At 38.0% G+C, this 19,238-nt stretch overlaps 1 protein-coding gene across 6 annotated transcripts in view; it reads left to right on the top strand.

Moving 5' to 3' along the window:
• LOC102806421 (QRFP-like peptide receptor) overlaps window positions 1-19,238 on the top strand; it is a 91,550-nt gene that overhangs the window by 65,394 nt on the left and 6,918 nt on the right. For 2 of the 6 annotated variants that reach the window (XR_014929413.1, XR_014929414.1), the window contains one exon: window positions 693-856. The exons of 3 other annotated variants lie outside the window; for them this stretch is intronic. Coding sequence is in view for 1 of the 3 variants with exons in the window: in XM_006822652.3 (XP_006822715.2) it covers window positions 6,155-6,311 (157 nt within the window). In the remaining 2 variants the exon portion in view is untranslated. Of the gene's footprint in view, window positions 1-692; window positions 857-6,005; window positions 6,312-19,238 lie in introns of those variants that run through there. One more of the 6 variants, XM_006822652.3, reaches the window with a different exon arrangement.

The raw sequence follows: 19,238 nt of genomic DNA, 5'->3' as shown, positions 1-19,238 counted from the left end.
GGACAAATTCAATGATTATCAAACGACATGGCTACGAACTAGAATTGGAAGACTTAATTGACGCTCGGGTATTCCGCTCAATTGCGTCAGTAGTAAGTTGGTTCGTTCCAGGTTTGTTTCACGACGCGCTGATCCTCCAGTCGGCTGATACACAAGAGTCTGTGCTATTTCGTAGACATTCACCTGCCGAGAAAAAAAGAGTCTGTCAGACATATATCAAGACGATTTGTGGTTATAATATTCGCCAGACTGAATAAAAATGGGGGATGATATGACGTACTCAGACCAAAAGGCCACGTGACCCTGAAACCGGCACATTAGTCTATCAGAATGAATAAAGGAGACAAATTAACACAAAATTGCCTAAGGCAATTGCATTACACGTCTAATTACATCTCGCTTAGAGTGTCGACCGACACATGGCTTGTAACGTCGAAAGTAAATTTGAGCGAGGGGAATTTAAGGTGAACTACGTTCACCATATGCCAAAGAGCTAAAACAAAATATCTACATTGCAAGTCTAGTTAGCAAATTTTAAGATGTATTAGAAAATGAAAATATATTTTTTTTATTGCTCGACACTGCATAATAATGAATACATTAAATTGTGATTTATCATAGCGTTATGCGTTGTCTTGTTGCAAAACAACTGACTATTCGCTCGTTAACAATCACATTTCTTTATTACGCAGGTGTGGTGATCATTTAACATCAACGGGTTAGCATACAGTGCGACGTGGAAGCAGCATTGTCAGTTTACGATTAATCATAAAAAAATGACTTATTACTGTGAATTATTTAAAGAGAGTTAATACAGGATTATTGGTGAATAAATGATAGATTTAAAATAATAAAAGTTAACCAGTAAAAGGTCCATAATCGAAAACAACGTCACATGATGTGTGACAGAAACTCCTGAATGGTATATTGTACGCCGACTACACACCGACGAACAGTTGAAATTCGTAGTGCTTGACTGACAGTAGTTTCAGCTAATAGCTTCGGTCCAGTGGAATATAACCGACTCGATTGGAGATGCCCAACTAAATATGTAATTGATACCAGACTTGCATTGGCCGAGTATGGTACCGTACGTACGTGGAATGCTCACCGACTGAACTATGCTCGTATATTACTCTGGAATGGGACACGAAAATAGCACGGTTCCATTAATAAAAACAATATAACGTTTCCCAACTGTGAGGAGAAGAACATATCTCAAATTAGAGCAGTGGCATTTGAAACCAGGGATCACTACCCAGGTCATACATTATCTATGCGGCACTGCAATGTTTTTTGTTGTTGTTTTTTTTTTTCAATCCGTAAAACAAGTGAAACTTCATCATGATGAGAGTGCAAGATCGCGTAAAAAATATACATCGATCTTTTCTGGAATTTCAATCAAATCCTGAAATGTCTGTTTCACACACACTCTCCGAAATAACTCTCCCCGTCTGTTTTAACGCACGTCGCAGAGACTAGACAGGACAGCAAAAAGCAAAAAAAAATGCATCTTTGATGTATATTAGTCGTTTACCGGAAGTGCTATATCACTACGTTAATTGCTTTCGTCTGTGAGCTTCCGGTGCAGTAAATTATACAACTATCGGAAACGTATTGCAACAAAACATGACCTAAAGGCTAGCACGACTGCAGCTGTTTAAGCATTTGTCTCTCTTTGTCCATTTTTTTTTAAATCACGCCTATAATACACGCGAGGTGAAACCCGGGGTCAGTCTATTTGTTTAATGAACCTGGGCATACATAGATGTAAACAAACCCGTGATAGATTCCAAATTGATCTTCTAATTTAATTGGAGCTGGGAGATGTCTTGTTACTGGGCCAGTAATTAGATATTGTATTTTGGTAATGAACATAAGTAACCTTGCTGCGCCCGGCGCTAATACTTCTACACAAAGGTCAACACCAACGTACCCCCAAAAGACATGGTGCCGAGAGGCAACGATATGATGTATGTTTCATTGTGGCGTATATCTCATCCAAGCGCTGTCATTACGATTGATGGATGTATACCCAGCGGGACGTCGCTCAGTAAATTTTACACTCGCTGTTTACGTCGCTATGAGTCCCATATCGAACAGGACGCGGCGCGACGACCACCACCCGCCAATAACATCCATATCTACAAAAAAATAAAAAATGTCGTAAATTATATCTCATTTTGCATAACGTCACAAATTATGGGACATTCAATCTCGGTCCCTTGTGCCACGTTTTCCTGCGAACCATGATAATTAAATTAGAAAACTCGTTGTCCCTGCAAAGTTCGCGAACATAAAAACCTAGTAAAATTGCCAAAAACAAATCAAATTAGTGAGATTAAATGCCTTTGAAAATAAATGGTTTTACAATACGGGAAATTAAGTTATTACATAATGGTTCGAATGTTTTATGGTGTGGTTAAGCGACCAACATATTTACAGCTCAAATATACGCCGTGTTACAAGTCATCGTATTATGTGATTATGCATATACTATCTCATTTGGTTATGCAGATACATGATATGCATTGCAGATACTTGATATCATAAACATACCAAGGATGTTAGTTATTAATAGCGCAAGTTACCAATAGTTGTAGCTATCAATAGTATTAGTTACTGATAGTGTTAGTTACCAATAGTGTCAGTCATCATTAGCATTACTTACACATTGTGTTAGTTAACAATGGTAGTTGTTACCAATATAGTTAGTGACCAGTAGTGTTGGTTACCAATAGTTTTAGTTATCAATAGTGCTAGTTACTAATATTGTTAGTTACTAATAGTGTAATGTATCGATAATATAAGTTACCAATATATTGCTTGTTAACAATGGTTATTAAAAGCCAGCGTATGCTAGGACGAACTCGGGGTTAATGAATATTCAAGTGTGTCAATATATTATTGATTAAGTGCAAGACATAATGTGATAACCGATTCTCTGATTCACCTAGACGTTTTACAAAATACATGAAGTCTATTATTATTATTTGAAAATTAAAACTAATTTAAAAAAAATAGTGCAACTTACTTTGAGATCTTTATGATCATAAGAACATTGCTAAACTTTTCTTGACAAATAAACAACGGCAACACAATACTAGAATTCACTATTTTAATAGTTTAGGGCGTTGTTACAAAGTACAGGTCGATATCACCGAATAACACCTTTATCATTGAAGGTCGTTTGTTTTTTAAACTTGAAAGTTTGTAATTGTATAGCTCCATTAAACATTAATAAATGGCGACCGTAGTGTTATTCGGCATTTACAAAGGCCGCTAAATACGTACATAGTGTGTATAATATTCTTATTTAACATTTTTTAGTTAATGCGTACAAACAAAGAGAAACGAGTTTAACGTCGATAGTGCTCAACCAATTAACTCACACAATGTAATAATGATTGTTCTGATATCTTATCGATATCTAATTTGTTCAAAGGAATTTCGTTATAATGGAGGCCGTCTCAACAACATGTGACAATTTACTTGAATCCAGACATCGACCTTTTACTATTGATCCGTTAGAGCGCAAATTTATAAGTGACTTCTTGTAAATTGAAGAAATGAAAACATCAAGCAGTACGCGCAGCATGGCGAAGTTAACGTTGCCGGGGATCAGCGTGATTTGCGTTTATGATGTTAAGGTAGTACGCAACTTGTGTCATATGCGCAAATTTTAATGCGCACAACAATGACATTACCCAGACCAATCTGTAAAACAGGTTCATTTCACAGAAAATCGTAGGCTATATTATCATGTTGCTTTCATTATACCCTTTATACCATGTCACCTTACGTGCAGTGAGCCTACTCCCCACCGTATTTTAGCAGTATATGAGTAGAACGATGATGTCACCCAGGCCAATGATACGAATACACCGTCATGGGAATGGAGCGTACATACCCGTCGGGGTCATTGGATAGCATGTCTGGTTTTATTGGTGAAATATCCAGAGAAGATATTCATTCAAGAGTGCAAAGGAAATTAATAAGATGAGATAGCCTGATATTTCAGACTCTAAGCGACGATCAGTGGTTATCATGTTTAAATACAGGGAGAATTGAGAAAATACGAATGTCCTAATTAGAAGCGGTTGCTTCATTGTGATTGACTATTTGAGTTGATCAAAGACAGCCAAACACACACAAAACGTAATGTCCTAACGTATTAAGCAATACGTATGTTAGAAATAAAATTGGTCTGTATAGAAATATATCACAGTGACATTCTGAAATTACAAGAACTCAGAGGGCAAACTAAACGAGTATCGAGTTATATCTATTTAGATATCGACAATATATTAATATGTGTAATCTAAAATATTACGACCGCGCGTAATTTTGCTATAAAACATAGCAGTACATGTATAGTTTTACAACCAATTTCACAATATCCAGTTTCTACTCGGTCCCGAAATGGTAATGCAGTTCAATATGATTTTTGTAAAATATGTAGGAGTCTGTTTTTAAATTGCAATAATGACTGCTTCTTCTTTTTTGGTTTAATTACCCAGGTTTCACGCATGTCTAATATTGTCGCATATCAGATGCGTGTACTAACGCGTTATTTGATTTTAATGTGGATGATTGATAGAATTGCCACAAAGATTGTCTCAAAATAGATTTGAGTTGGGTTTATGAATGATCAGATGAGTGAAACGACAAATCCAATTTTATTTATTCAGAAGGTAGAATATAAAAAAACGCCTATAGTCGATCGTATCGGATGATTACGACCCGGAGCATTCGACATGCTACACCATGCGACGAGTGTAGAATTATTCAAAAGCTTGGTATTTTGCGAGAAATTGGTTTTGGATAAAATGAGTTTAAATTTTTGAAATCAAATTCCCGATTCATGACGCGAAGTAGTTCTTGTTGTGTATGTGTAACAACGGGCGAGGGTAGGACAGAAATATAAACAAAATTCCCACGATAAAACTGACAGACATACAATTGTTAGTTATATGTTTAGATTAAATTAAATAATTGCAGTAAGAACAAAAGTCCTCCAGCCATAATTCAAATGGGAAATCTGTAATCCCGCTGCACCGCGCCATTAAATATATTACATTATTTATGTGACTCGAATAGACAAACAATGACGTCGAACTGTGAACATAAGTTGGAGAAATGCTTTGTATATATACCGACTGGTTCAACACAACAATATAAAGCGATTCTCCCATACCAACGACGAGAAGAAATTCCAATTAATGCAGAGGCGGCCGCACGACATTTTGCATCGAGGGGCGAGATCTGGTCAAATCCCGCATCTTGAGGGTCAAATTTTGCTGACACAAAAAGGTTTTAGCTTGATTTTTTTTGGGGGGGACGCCCTCTCAACATTTTTATTCCGAGGGGCCACCCTCCTGCCCCGGTGCCGCCGCCACTGTAATGCTCAGTGCAACATCCTATGTCCCACAACATACGTAGTTTATATGAAAAGCACCAAACTGGGGCCCATGCAATATTATACAACTCCCGAAAACTACATTGGTTACGTGAAATGCTACGTTGTAATACGTGTGGAGCTTTTAATTGCAAGGTGCAACTTATGAACGCAACGTGAAACGGACGTGCCCTGCTCAACGCACGCAATACGCCACTGAAATGCGCGTCGAACGCAACGCGCGCAACATGCTACACAATATTAAGCTTGAGATTATGTACGCAGTAACAGCATCTCGGGCAGCAACTTTACGGGACGTACATCTCATGGAGACTCTGTGACTGTACATCAACGCTGCGAACAAACCCAGCAGAAAGAAAATAATTGGCGCGAAATAGACTAGGTTAATCATATAACACAGACGGGGCAACATTTAAATATTGGTAATTTATGCATTTCTCCGTTACATGTGATGTAGCTGTGAGCCTGTTGTAAAGAAGGCGTGCGTGACACTTACGTATTCCAATCACTCGTTAATTTGAAGTAGTCGTCACTGTGTCATAAGCGATGACACTTAAAACACCTAGCGTCATAATTGGCAAATTAACACGAGCCAAAGCAATGACGTCACGATATTTCCTTTGAGCTCGTACTGTGCGTATCGTTTGCGAGTTTACCCAGAGGGAGTGACTGTAGAACAGCAGCAGCAAATCTTTCCAGCATCACACAACTCATTCTGAAGTAGTGGCTCCGTTAATGAATGGACGGTTAGGCGTGTTTCACACTCCCGTGAGCGTGGATATTGACTTCAGGGCTATTGCATCTGGAATAATTCTCAGTCATTCATCAGGAAGGCAAAGGAAGCAGCACATACAATATTGTACCTCCGAGAAGACACCGCTTCTTATTTTTAGTAAGAGCTATTTTTTTTTTCATTTTTTTTCAATTAATTATTGGAAATGAGGTATGATGTATGGAATTGCCTGACAATCACGAAATTGCTGTTGATTTTGCTCATTCATTCGAATGCAGTTGTGTCTGTGCTTTTATTTCATGTAGAACTGTTTCATAGTATACCATGCGTCTCTAAGCTTTAGTCTATAAAATGTTTTCCGCCGCATTGCGAACTATATGCAGCATCATGTGACCGTGTCCGATAATGTTGATTATTGTTGTTTTGTTTTTATAGCAAAACTGACAACATGTGTCCGTGCCTGGTAGTAGCATAACCTAGACATACAGATCACGCAAGTCTTAATTTAAATCTAGCTTTTGTTGCGTCATGTACGATGATCAGTACGACTCTATTTGTCTATCTATCCGATCACGCCTAAAATGCTTTAAAATGCCTATGTATTGGCAAACCTATCATTCCCGTTGAGAAACGCGATCGCGTGTGTTCATACCCAATATAACGAGTTAGACAGACCACAAACATACGCGTTTGACCTTAACTATTTGGATTATGCGTTCTAGCCGTGTTTCCTAATTAATTGGTATACACTGCTAATAAGAACCAGCTGCGTATCATTATAACGTCTCCACTACAAGGGTTGAGTTAATTTATTCAAACAAAACGAGAAGAAAAATGAGACATGTACGTAGATCAGAAAATGATTGGCAATTTCGTACTCGTGGAAAACATCGGAAGTGTATAATATCATTATAAGAAACCGACTTGTGTGTTTCATCAATTTTTTATTAGCTGATAATAATATAGAATCGACGACGCCCATCTCAACCACGCCACTTGGTTATTTTTTTACGAAATATCGAACGATATCCTTGTATAATGAATGAGATGGCGTGTGTGTACAATACCAGACAGTTATGTGAATAAATTTGAGAGTGGCCGGTGAATTTACAAATATGTTTTCGAATTTGATCCATCTTAGTGTTATGGTGTTGAATTAAGACCAACATTACAAAAACCAAAATTAGAAAAAAATATACAAATTAATAAATAAAACGAAATGTAGAAGAATAAATAGAAACATGAAGCAATAATTAAGCAAATAAAAGTAACAATAACAAAATAGACAAATATAATCTGCTTACTTGAATAAGTGTTTTAAAAAGCTGTGAAAAAGTAGACCATCGACACTTGACAACGAGGCTAAAAACTAACCTGCCGTTGCCTCGCAACTTTGGCTAAAACTTTGACCGCCCCAAGTCATAACGCGCATACAAAACACGATGTCAGGAAAATCGTCTTGATTTCGTTTGGTAACTGCGATTGAAACACTTCACCGCCCGTTGATGACGTGGTGTAATTATTGACAACAAATCAACAAGTCGTGGCAATGAAACTAGTGGTCTGAGAACGTCATTTCCAGTTACCCTGTATTCTCAACAATTATTGTATACACCCTTGCCTTCAAGTTCTCGCGATACGCACAGGTCATTGACAAAATCGACACACGACTTTTCTAGACAACAAGTCATTGAATTATTCCCCACAACCTCATAAAAAAAGCCTGTCATACGTCGATAACCACATCGCTGATGATTTTTTCTATGAACGACATCTAATTCAACATCTGAAACTCAATATTGCAAATTATTCATCGACCTCGCCTATATCACTCCACACAGATGGCATACTAGTATCACAGAAGTAAAAATTAACTTGCGAACAAATAGAGTTAAAAGCTTGTATTAAATTTGTTATATCTTTCGATTTATTCTTTTATTCATTGGTGTAATGTTTTGTTTAATTATGGCCCTAATGACGCAGTGTGAGAACTGTGTGGACTGGTTTTGCATATATGGCCTGTATACATGTCGTTTATTGATATTACTTAAATTGACCATACTAGCCTCGTTCGCGAATTATATAGTTTTATTGACGCGATTAATGTCACGAATTCTAAATATAAATTAGTACCACAAATCACCGTGGCACGAACTGTAGAGTATACTAGGATTCCAAGTTCACGTCAGACGTTTGTTTATTGGGCAACCACCGTTGCTACAATACTTTGTGTTTGAAGAAGATGGCTTGATGAATGTCATCCCAACATTTCATTGGAGTTATATCAGTTATTTCGACATTTTATGTATATTATGTTGCCAGCGCAGTGGGAAATGAATACTGTACAATAATTTGTAACATCCCTTCTGTCCCCGCCCTTAGTTAAGAATTAACAAACAAACTTAACTACGAATTAACAAACAAACACACACACAAGTTCGTGTTAGTTTGTTTCTTATGTTGGCGCCTGATATTATAATTTACTGCGCCAAGCAACGAGTTTAGTTGATACCGCCACGACACTGCAACTGGTGGTTAGACAATGGATTTTTTTAATATATATTCATCAACAGAAACAAATTATGTTTTAATGGATACATGTCTCACCGTGTTCCGATCCCAATAACTACAGAGTTTATGCACAAACCGCTTTCTCGAAAAGACAATATAATAATCAATAATTGTCAATGCGCCCACCACCGTATGTAGCAATCTTTGTTACGATGCCGTCCTCCCTTCTGTGGTATTGGAAAGACATTATGCTACTGGTGTTCTCTAACACGAAGTGGCGTGAACCACGAGAAGACATCGTAGACTCATTTGTCACAGTCTTGTCCCGTGATTGTAATAAAGCATTCGCGGATGCCGCTTCATATAAACGTTATCAGTCCGAGCTCTTTTGTTGGATGTTCGATGACATTCCCCTCCTCTCGACCTCTCATCTCAGACACTAGTTCGACAAAAGGTACTCAAAGACGCCAGTTTGCAAGTATATGGTATCAAGGGAGTTATTTATTGATTGCGTTCGTACGTACAGTCCGTTTTATTTCAGAGTAAGAACAGATAACTGGCAACGGGTAACATGGGGTAACCCTTTAGAAGGCAACATGGCGATACGCCCTAACGGCTTCACTGGAACGGAAATTATAACATACGGTTATTTTTGTGCATGTTGAAAACGCAAGAATAATTACAGAGAATTGCTTCTAGTGACTTAGTTATTTCATTAAAAAACACAACCCAGCGGGAGACTAATGTAGTCTCGAGCACCTGTGTATGTCACAGTTAATTTCATTTTACTTGCATAACGAATTTTTCATTACTGTAATTGCGTCGCTGTACTTGCCAAAGGCGTTTGTGTAAACCACGCAATTGAGCTGGTTTATGACGCCCTAATTCACTCAACTCCTGCGTTTCCCAGTTACTGGTAATTGCGTTGCGCCAATGGCAAACACGTTCACAGTGTGACTTTGGGGATCGATTTATTTTCAGGCGGCAGAGGTGAATTTATGATAACACGAACATGCAATCGACACATATTAAACAGGCTTTCGCAACAGACAATGACCCAACCAACAATGAACCAATCACAGCCCCGAGTTGTACGTTGATATTAATTTGTATGACGTCAGATTCCATGGTCGTATTTATTCTAATATATACGCCGGATACATGTTCATTAAATTAGATACCCAGTGTGTTACTTAAATAGTCCGTGAACAAAACAACAAGACAATTGTCAATTCAGCGCGGATCAACTTGAATCGTTTCGACACTTCTTGTTAAGATGCCCTTTATCATTGTGTTCAGTATAGTTGAATTCAAAACAACAATCAACAATTGAAAGATCACGTAGAACATGTCAAAGCGAACGTCACTATGACGTCATGGGAGAGAAAGCCTTTTAAACTGTTTCTCATAACATCCACTTGTCCAATCATGGATTCGAAGCTGACAGCAAGTACTCCTATCCGAGTATCGATTGTGCATCAGTTGACACAGAGAATTACCAAAACAGGCACATATGTGGCAAGTATATTTTTCTCACCATTTCGTTTTCTCCCCCCCCCCCAAAAAAAAAATAATAGCATGATCTTATTGGAATTTACCAAACGTATATAATCACAGACAAGATGTAATTGTGCAAACCGATGCTTAATTATCACAGAGGATAGATTTAGCATGTGTCATCACGTACGTTGTTCCTATTAAATGTTCCCGGGGAGATTCTGGATGCTTAGATAATCAAACGAGTGCAAATGCCTGTCTCATATACAAAGTTATACTCCCGCGAATGCCAAATGACTGAACATCATTCCATTAGTAGACAATTATCTTGTGGCAAATGAACGCATGTCGAAAACATAATACGTCAAATGGTCGAAATTTAAAGTAACACTGAATGCAGGTACAGTTAACATTTTACGAATCATAATCTTATTATGAGAATTTAAGCCAAGTTTCGAGGTGTCTACGTATGGGTGATATTATTAAAGCGATGTGCTATCATTATAACATTTTACGATTTGTAATCGATTGAATCCATTTCACAGATGTGCGTCTCTGACCTCACAACATTGGCCGGGAATGTCAGTGTTTGTGCTGTGGTCATAAAACAACGCTAAGCACTTTTTTGACATTCGTAGTTCTACACATATCGCAAAGATTGCGCTACCTCGCTTGAATTGGTCACGTCGTATGGGAGAGTTTCAAACCTGCCCCAGGGTAATGTAGTGCACTGTAATATACCAAGATGTGCCAGGTACCTAATATACGCCGTACGTGATTGATGGCTTGGCAAAAAAACATTCTCATACCAAACAAAATATTCAGCTATATTCCGATAATTATGTTGTGTTACAGCGATGCATTCAGACAGCCGCGCGTTTGTTAAGCGCGCAGGTTTCCAGCACAAAAGCAAACTCATTATTATCCGGTGATGCTTGAGGAACATTTTTCGCGCTGCTTCAGATTGTTAAGTCGTAACGCAGAGGTTAATGCACACTTGATAGGCGGCATTTCATACTTGTGATCCGAAAAGTAGATACTCCCTGAAAAGGGGTATGATGCATTTATATTGATTAGACAAACCGATTTTTTTCTCCGAGTCTCACCGCGCTATCTGATTGGCCTACAGCTCAGATGTCAAAGGTTACTTAGATGATGCACACTGTGGTTGTTCTACGTGGTAATATTGATATGGTATCATTTGATACATATTATTGATCAACAATATACCAACAACTATATGGGTCCATTGAAAGTAATACTAGCTTATTTACCTTTTCAGTCGCATGATTCGCAGAATGATTATACGGGAGGATGTTATATGTGGAGCGGGATGTACTCACTTGTTTTGAAACACCTGATATCACATCTCGGTATACCCCGGGGTTATCATTCACTGACTGATTTGATCTTGTCTTGTAATATATTCTCTGTGTACCTTGTTTGTAGTTGTATTATTTTCGTGAACTTATTATATATTTTCCTCGTGCGATCTAGATTGTTGATGTTAGGTTCACAACTTTGTTTAGCCTATCAAAACAATTTCTGTTGTTGAATTCCCCGCTGTTTACTGACAAACTATTGCATTTAAAAATAGCTTGAAGTAAGCACATGTAAAATTGTTAATATAAACAATATTTCCATTAAAAGGCGAGTTTCATCTTAATTGCTGATCAAATATCCTTGTGGTACCGAAAATTCCCACTGCCGTAAACGAGGGAAGAATTCTAGAAAGCATCAAAGTGCTTATCTCCGAGTATGTAAAACGGTTTGTTTAGTCCGTAGAAACCTCGGTTAAATAGGCGGTATGATGAACTAATTATACAGTTATATGAGTTGTAAGTGACTATATGATTAGAGCTAAGTGTTTTCGCGCATTTCCGAAGACACGTGGGAGGGCAGAGGCTAGAGATGTCTGCATTGTTCAATTGTTAGCAGAGCGTCTGACTCAATCGCATGGCTCTATACAGTAGCCAGCTGCTACATCCTATATGCTGTATAGTTTCCGGGTGACGTTTCGACATATCTACTATCTTCATATTCTGTCTCCGTCTAATCAAAGGCACCGACATAGTAATGACATACTTGCTTGGCCAGCCTTGAACTTGTAGGTCAATCATTGACTGATTGGACTGCTTGTTAAATGAGGACTTTATCTATATACACCATTTCGTATCTACATATGGCGGAGAGTTCCAATTGAAAACACGAGATCTGCATCGTTAATCATTTGCGTGCAGTCATTTCCGTAAACACAATATTTTTTTTTATCTTTGAATGAGTTCTAAAACATGTGTTCTAAAATGTAAAAATACATATAATAGAATAATTGCTGTTGTGTATCTTTCATTTTTGGAGAGGCGGTGCCGTGATTTGAGCGATATATTTAGTTGTCTTTACGTCTATATGAAAATCTGCTCTCAGATAAGGGATCCATTCCGAGTTGAACGCATAAAACACATTATGTTTTCAACTCGGGCGCTTATTTATCGCTATCGGGATGGATAAACACAATTTCAGTAAATTAGTCAACAAATAAGAGGGGTTTACATTGTGATCTAAAATACTTGCAAGTCATATATTACTTGCAAAATGTCGAAAGATGTGGTTATTATTATTGGTGGTTATTTTTAGAATCTATGTATTCTGAAATTCAAATTACGTAAACTTGTGTGGGGAATTGTGTTATATATGTGTTTCACATTTGGAATCATCCCCAATCACTGACTTGTTCAAACTTAAAGATATGTGCAAGTGAATATTATAAATAAACAGTTTAATATTGATTAGAATAAATAATATTAATAGAAGATCCCTCGCGTATATGATTGCCGTTCCTGTTTGTTACACTGCCCTCAACAATATATGTTTCAGTACACAAGCGGCTCACCGGGCATCTTTTGGGTGCCTCAGGGTGAGTCACAGGTGCGCAGAGGAAAGATACTGGAACTAATTGAGATTTTGAGAAACAGTGACCAAATTTCCGGTAACGAATCTTCTGTATGGCGTTCAAAAGTGATATATTTAAATACCATTGCATCACAGCTGTTTATGCTAACTCGCTGCTTAATATGCGGAATGTTGATAATAATAATATAGATAAGGATAAAGTAACTGAAGTATCGTGGAGACGGTACCAGAATCATGTATTCTTTTTAATTAATCGCGCGTTGAAATGAGGCTAGTTGTCAACGAACGATCGTCCATTAGCGATATCTGTGGTATTTTTTTTTCCGTAGCAATACTGATTGAATATAGAGTTGAGAAAACATTGACATATAGGTTCTATCATTTCGTGTATTGTATGTAGAACTCAATTTCATAGTCAGTTGCCTTTCCTAACTAGTCACTATACATTTCCATTCAATGTACTTCCTGGAACATGCTATTAAGTAGTATAGATGCATTGTCAATGTTGAATCTAGATGCATGTTGCCTTCAGCAATAGTAAACAATCTCCCTTTATGTGTGATAACTGTGCCGTCTATTTCTGTAAACGGTAACTAAGTTTGATTCATCATGCCGTTCAACCAATTCTGAATGCAATTACGTTGTGTAAACACTCATTCAAAAAAAAAAAACGTTTTTATTCATCTTGCCTTTGGTCGTAATGCTGTCACGAAATGCATAAGCAAACTTGGTACATTAATAGGCATGAGAGCTGGGGAGTCACGCATCTTGTTCCCCTCTACAATAGCAAATATTGTTCCTCTCCCAAACACCATCACGACCACTCTTCCAAATGGGCCCACGGAACAATAGACACGGTAACGTTAAAAACGGGATCTCGACAACCAATTGGGAATAAAGTTTACTGCGACTGCGCATTTTCTAACATCAATCTCGTGCAACCAAAACAATATTTCACTTTGCGGTAAAAAGCAGTTCGAGCAATTCCTCAAAGTTAGCCATATTTTATTTTTAAAACAGACAAAACCGCAAGTGCACCTAGCTGTGACACAGTAACGTAATTTAAGTTGCATTTGTAAAAGCAGTTTGATCTGATGTGCTTTAAGGCTTTTGAACATTCTCTTAATTTATATTTATATTTACTAATGTTCTCATGGCTTCTGTTTCTTTTCTTTTCTTATTCTGGCATTCTCGAATACGGTTCGGCACACTTTTATATGATCTATGCCTGGAGGTTTATGAATAACCAGTGACATTATCCATTCTCAGTTGTGTGTTTTTTTTTTCTAACATGAGGCGAGTCAATGGAGATTGTGGGAACCCCGCTAAGAGGGAATGTGGATCAGTGATATCCATTGACGAATATTAATTCCCCTTGGTTATTACATGTTATACACGCTATTCCACGTTTTGTCATTTGGTCGAGGCTGAAAGCACATGTGTTTCGCATCTTATGGTATGTCTATGGTAATCAGTGACGCACTGTTCCTCCAGTAATACCACAAAAGAAAGAGTATTCATTCCCGTTAAAACAGCTCCTCATCTTATTGTTTTTATATTGTTACCCCGTACAAACGCTCTTTTGTTATATATGTACGTATCACGTCGGATGCATTATCGCTGCCGACAAGGAAACATCTGCCTGGCACAATGAGTGATATAATCCGTTGCTGAACAAGCATTTCGTAATTTCGAACATGTCGTGTAATTTCTTTGATATTATTTGTGTTCTTCCTTTGCTTATTTCCAACCAACCATATGGTTTCACGTCTCAATCTGACATCAATCCCCGAACATGCCACTTAAATACTTATTAGAAGCTATACGTCGAGCTGTGAGTTCAACCTTATTAATTTGAGGCGAACAAATATTTGCATACTTTCGAGAATATTCATTTCAGATCAGGTCGTTGTACTATATGATGTGATTTTTAGTATATAGAGAACCTATTCGACGGCGCTGATCGACTTGTAGCGTCTACTAAAAGCTGCCCGCCAATTAGTTACCATATGTTACTTGATTACTGTAATCGATGCAGCGTTCTCTTGGCAATCAGCGTCAGCAGTGTAGTTTTTTTTTTTAATAGATATAATGACTTTCAAATTACGATGAGTGTGTGTTTGATTTAACTATGAATCTAAGTTTATCTCCCCCGCAGCGTCTCCAGTTGTCGTCCAGTGGGATGGGACATCATTGCTGATTTTATTGGCTCGATCTTGATTTCCGTCGACGTTCTGATGAGATATTCCAAGGCAGGTGGTCATTTTATCGGCAATGAAAGTCCGCGTTCATTGGATGCTTTTTGAAGCCTTCCTTCTGATCATTTACTATAACGTGGTGGGTTGTGTCAGTACCTATAATAGATACATCTGGGATCAAAATACTACTTGTTTATGAAATTACTCAGAAACATCATGGATTTTTTTTTTAAAGCGTAGCAGTTGTCGTGCCTTATTGATTTCTATGTGAGTCTCACGAGATGTATGGATTGTTTTGTTTTTGTTTTTTGCTCGAAACGCGAACAAGCGCCACGCAAAGATATTGCTGCTTTAATAAGACAATCCATCTTTCCATTATGTGACGGCGTGGCGTACCATCGCGAATAAAGATCTGACACAAAGACAATTTTAAATAGAAATCAGCACGTGTAGCCAAGAGTTATTTTGTAATCCCTCTAGTACTGAGCGAAAATGAACAATTTTAGTGCGAAATGTATGACCATATGGGTACTATAGGGGTAAATAAATAACACTTATACAGATGGGAAGCTTTTTAATTGTAACAGATTATGTTATCAACAAGATAACAATTACTACACTGACAGCCTGAGCGATTCGATACGACAGTATGACGTAATTGTTAAAACCCTGTTTTGATACGAAATCGCAATTCATATATCATAACAGGTGTCTAAAAAAACACGTGTCTATGTGTGACAGCTCACCGATGTACTTTCCGCAACACTCACATTCATATCATTTACGGATTTTATGCATATCCGGGGAATTATTTGATCTTCGTTGTTACTAAAACAGGACGTCATTCAGTTGAATACATGAACATTACAATAATCAACTAACACAGATGCTTACAACCTAACGATACTTCAAAACTTCCTGTCGTTTCTAATGACTGTCAATGCATTAGTACGTCATGCCAAGGTACTATGCAGTTAATCAACAAGCATATGCAGGCAATGTAAGTCGTTTAGCATAGCACCCAAAGTGTGTGGATAAAGATTACGTTGACTTGTCCTATCGTATTTCTAATTGCAAAATGTGAAATAGTACCAACTGTTTTTTTAGTTGGATATCGAATATCTACTTTGCAAATAGTTATTTCAATTAGGCTTCGGTTTTAAATTGAAAATGACAAATTCTGAGTGGCGTAGTGGTTGCTGTTTGAACATTACCCTGGCCTAAGTCATCGATCGAGAGCCAATCAGTTACATAAACTACCTCGGGGGAAAGCCGATTAAGGTCTGCAGGTGCTTGTCTTGATGTATAGATAACTATAACATAGGAAATCGACTATGACCTGTAGCGACACAGATATGACATTCGATATCTGAACAATGATATTCTGTGTCACATTATTAAAACTTTCAGTAATTATTGTAATCAATACTGGTACGTACCATTAATCCAAATTACAAATGCATTTGTACATTCATTACTTCCTCATCAACGTATTATAATAATTCACTGTTATTAACATGCGATAATGAACTGAAATATTTGTAAATACTGTCTTCAACGCTTCGTTCACGCCTTCATGGAGAAAAATCTTACAAATGCTTGATATAGCATAGACGAAAATGGCCGCCAAGATCTCGTGCAGAGCGAGAAGGCCCCGAGACTTGAGTTTGCCTCTCAAATAGTTTGCCATCCCTCCCATCATAGCGCGGGGTGACGGGACATGATAGGACACTATTTGACGGGCCAATCAAATCTAATCAAAATCTCGATCGGCAGCCAGTTGTATGTGAGGTATATTTCGAAAAAAGCAGTCGAGAACAACCTTTCAAAATCAACAAAAAACGTTTAATAAGGACTCAGACCATTCAACGCCAATGAACGTCACAAATCTATTTTTTTTTTCCAGGACTAATATTACAATTGTACCCCCTATAGACTACAATGCAGAAACTTGATACAAGTCGAACAATTTTAGACAAAAGCAAGTGAGTAAAAAAACAATAACACAAGTGGTTTGAGTAGTTTGAAAAATCAAATAATAAATGGCATTGTAACATATGTTAAAAATTCCCAAAATATCTAATCACATTGGTGTTGGCATTCATGGAAATGTTTACCCATTTCAAACCCAGTTGGTTTTCGTTGAAATTCGAGTTTCAAATCTAAATTGCTTAATTATTTCTGATATCATATTAAATAAAACAGTTTGAGACCACCCCTTGCAAACAGTTGTTGTCAAACTAGAGTGGATTATCATTTTACTTACGTGACCCCACGTCTTGATAAACATTCTAATCATGGGCGAAACTTAAAAGGAATATACATTCTGTTGTGAATGGGGCATTAATAAGTTTCGGATTTCCCGGGAGGGTACTGATGGTACATCACAGACTATCATGTTCTCAAGATGGTATTCCCTCTCCCATTTACCCTGGTTTGAGGAGGGAGGCGCCGAATGTCAGATGATGAGTCAGAAAACAACTAAACATCTGAAACGTATTGACACAGCTGACATATAAAAATACCAAGCATAGTAGTGGGAAATGCTAGCAAGTATCATCTCTGAAAACACGTTCTGCATGCTTAAAGAGAGCTTTGGCGGCAACAATCTACTACCCTAAAACAGCATCATGTGGTGCAATTTATCTGTCATGACAACAGCGACCAGTTTATTTCGATAAACGTTGGTTCACAATCTTGCGTGGTCTGTTTGAACACTAGACTGGCTCGCGCCTCCCCAAATGATATGGCGCACCAACCCACAAGAGGCAGGTAACTAGTAATGGCGCCGGCACTCTGATTGGTCCATCACATGTTTTCGTTGCTTGTTTTCTTGGTCACATGACATCAGCAATTATGCTTGTGGTCGTTCACTATTTAGAGCAGGGTTTTCCCTTTTACTGTCACAAGTTGTACGGCTATAAAACTATTTGTTTTTTATCACTTTACGCGCACAAAATTGCGAGAGAACAAAGTTTAAGCAGTACAGACTGGATGGGCGATATCACGTTATTGCAGTAACGCAGACTTGTTTACGGAGAATGAGAATTGGAATGTTTTCAAATTACGTCACTTGGTCACGTGCATTTAGGTCGAAATCCCGCCCCAGTCACAGTGGAACAATATGGCGATTACTATTTACCTACGTCCTACTTGCCATTTGCAAAGGACGGCAGGAACCAGCGAATTCGGCCCCAGACATGCCAACGGACTAATGTAGCCATGTACTGCCTCAACATATTTCCATTTCATTGACAGGGACCAATCCCATCTCTCGTTCGAGTAGCCCTCGAACTATAAATGCGAAAAGACGGTTTTTCACACTGGGGATTTCATCAGATAGACGAAATCGGTTTTAATGATTACTTTAGTCGTGATTCCAGAAATCGCTTAATGTGTATATTCGATTAAGTTGTGGTGTATTGTGTGGAAATTACGCCAGCCATTTATGTCCGCCCTACATTTATCCTCGTTTCCCCCAAACAGCGCGCGGCCCAAGTAATTGACGTAGTTACAACAGAACGTCGAGGCACAACCTAAATAATAATAATTTCTTTCGTTATTTATGGTAACATACTTTCTGTCTAGGATCGGGATTATCGTTATGGTAAAAATAACACAGTTAAGTGTAATCAATCGACCCCGCATGCATGACGTACATTGGTGCACTATTCTGCGGTTGGTATTTATTTCCTCTAATGAGTATCAATTTCTCCTGTGCTAAGGGTTTCACAGTTTCTTTCATACGATGTTTTTTGTTTCATCGCGTTTGACCGAAACAAAATGTAATTGAAAGCGGGAGGGTCGTCACCTACACACGCGCGGGAATTGAGTCCCAAGCGACGATAACAATATAAGCTAAAAACACAAAGGCTCATGGGTAGACGCTTGTTTGTAAACAATACCATGCTATGGCCATCTAAGGCACGCGCAGGCGACGATTCACCCGCTTTAAATGAGAAACGCATCA

This window comes from Saccoglossus kowalevskii, chromosome 5 (assembly GCF_978046115.1).
Source record: "Saccoglossus kowalevskii chromosome 5, keSacKowa6.1, whole genome shotgun sequence".
NCBI classification, from domain to species: domain Eukaryota; kingdom Metazoa; phylum Hemichordata; class Enteropneusta; family Harrimaniidae; genus Saccoglossus; species Saccoglossus kowalevskii.
This window is presented reverse-complemented; position numbering and strand designations above follow the sequence as displayed.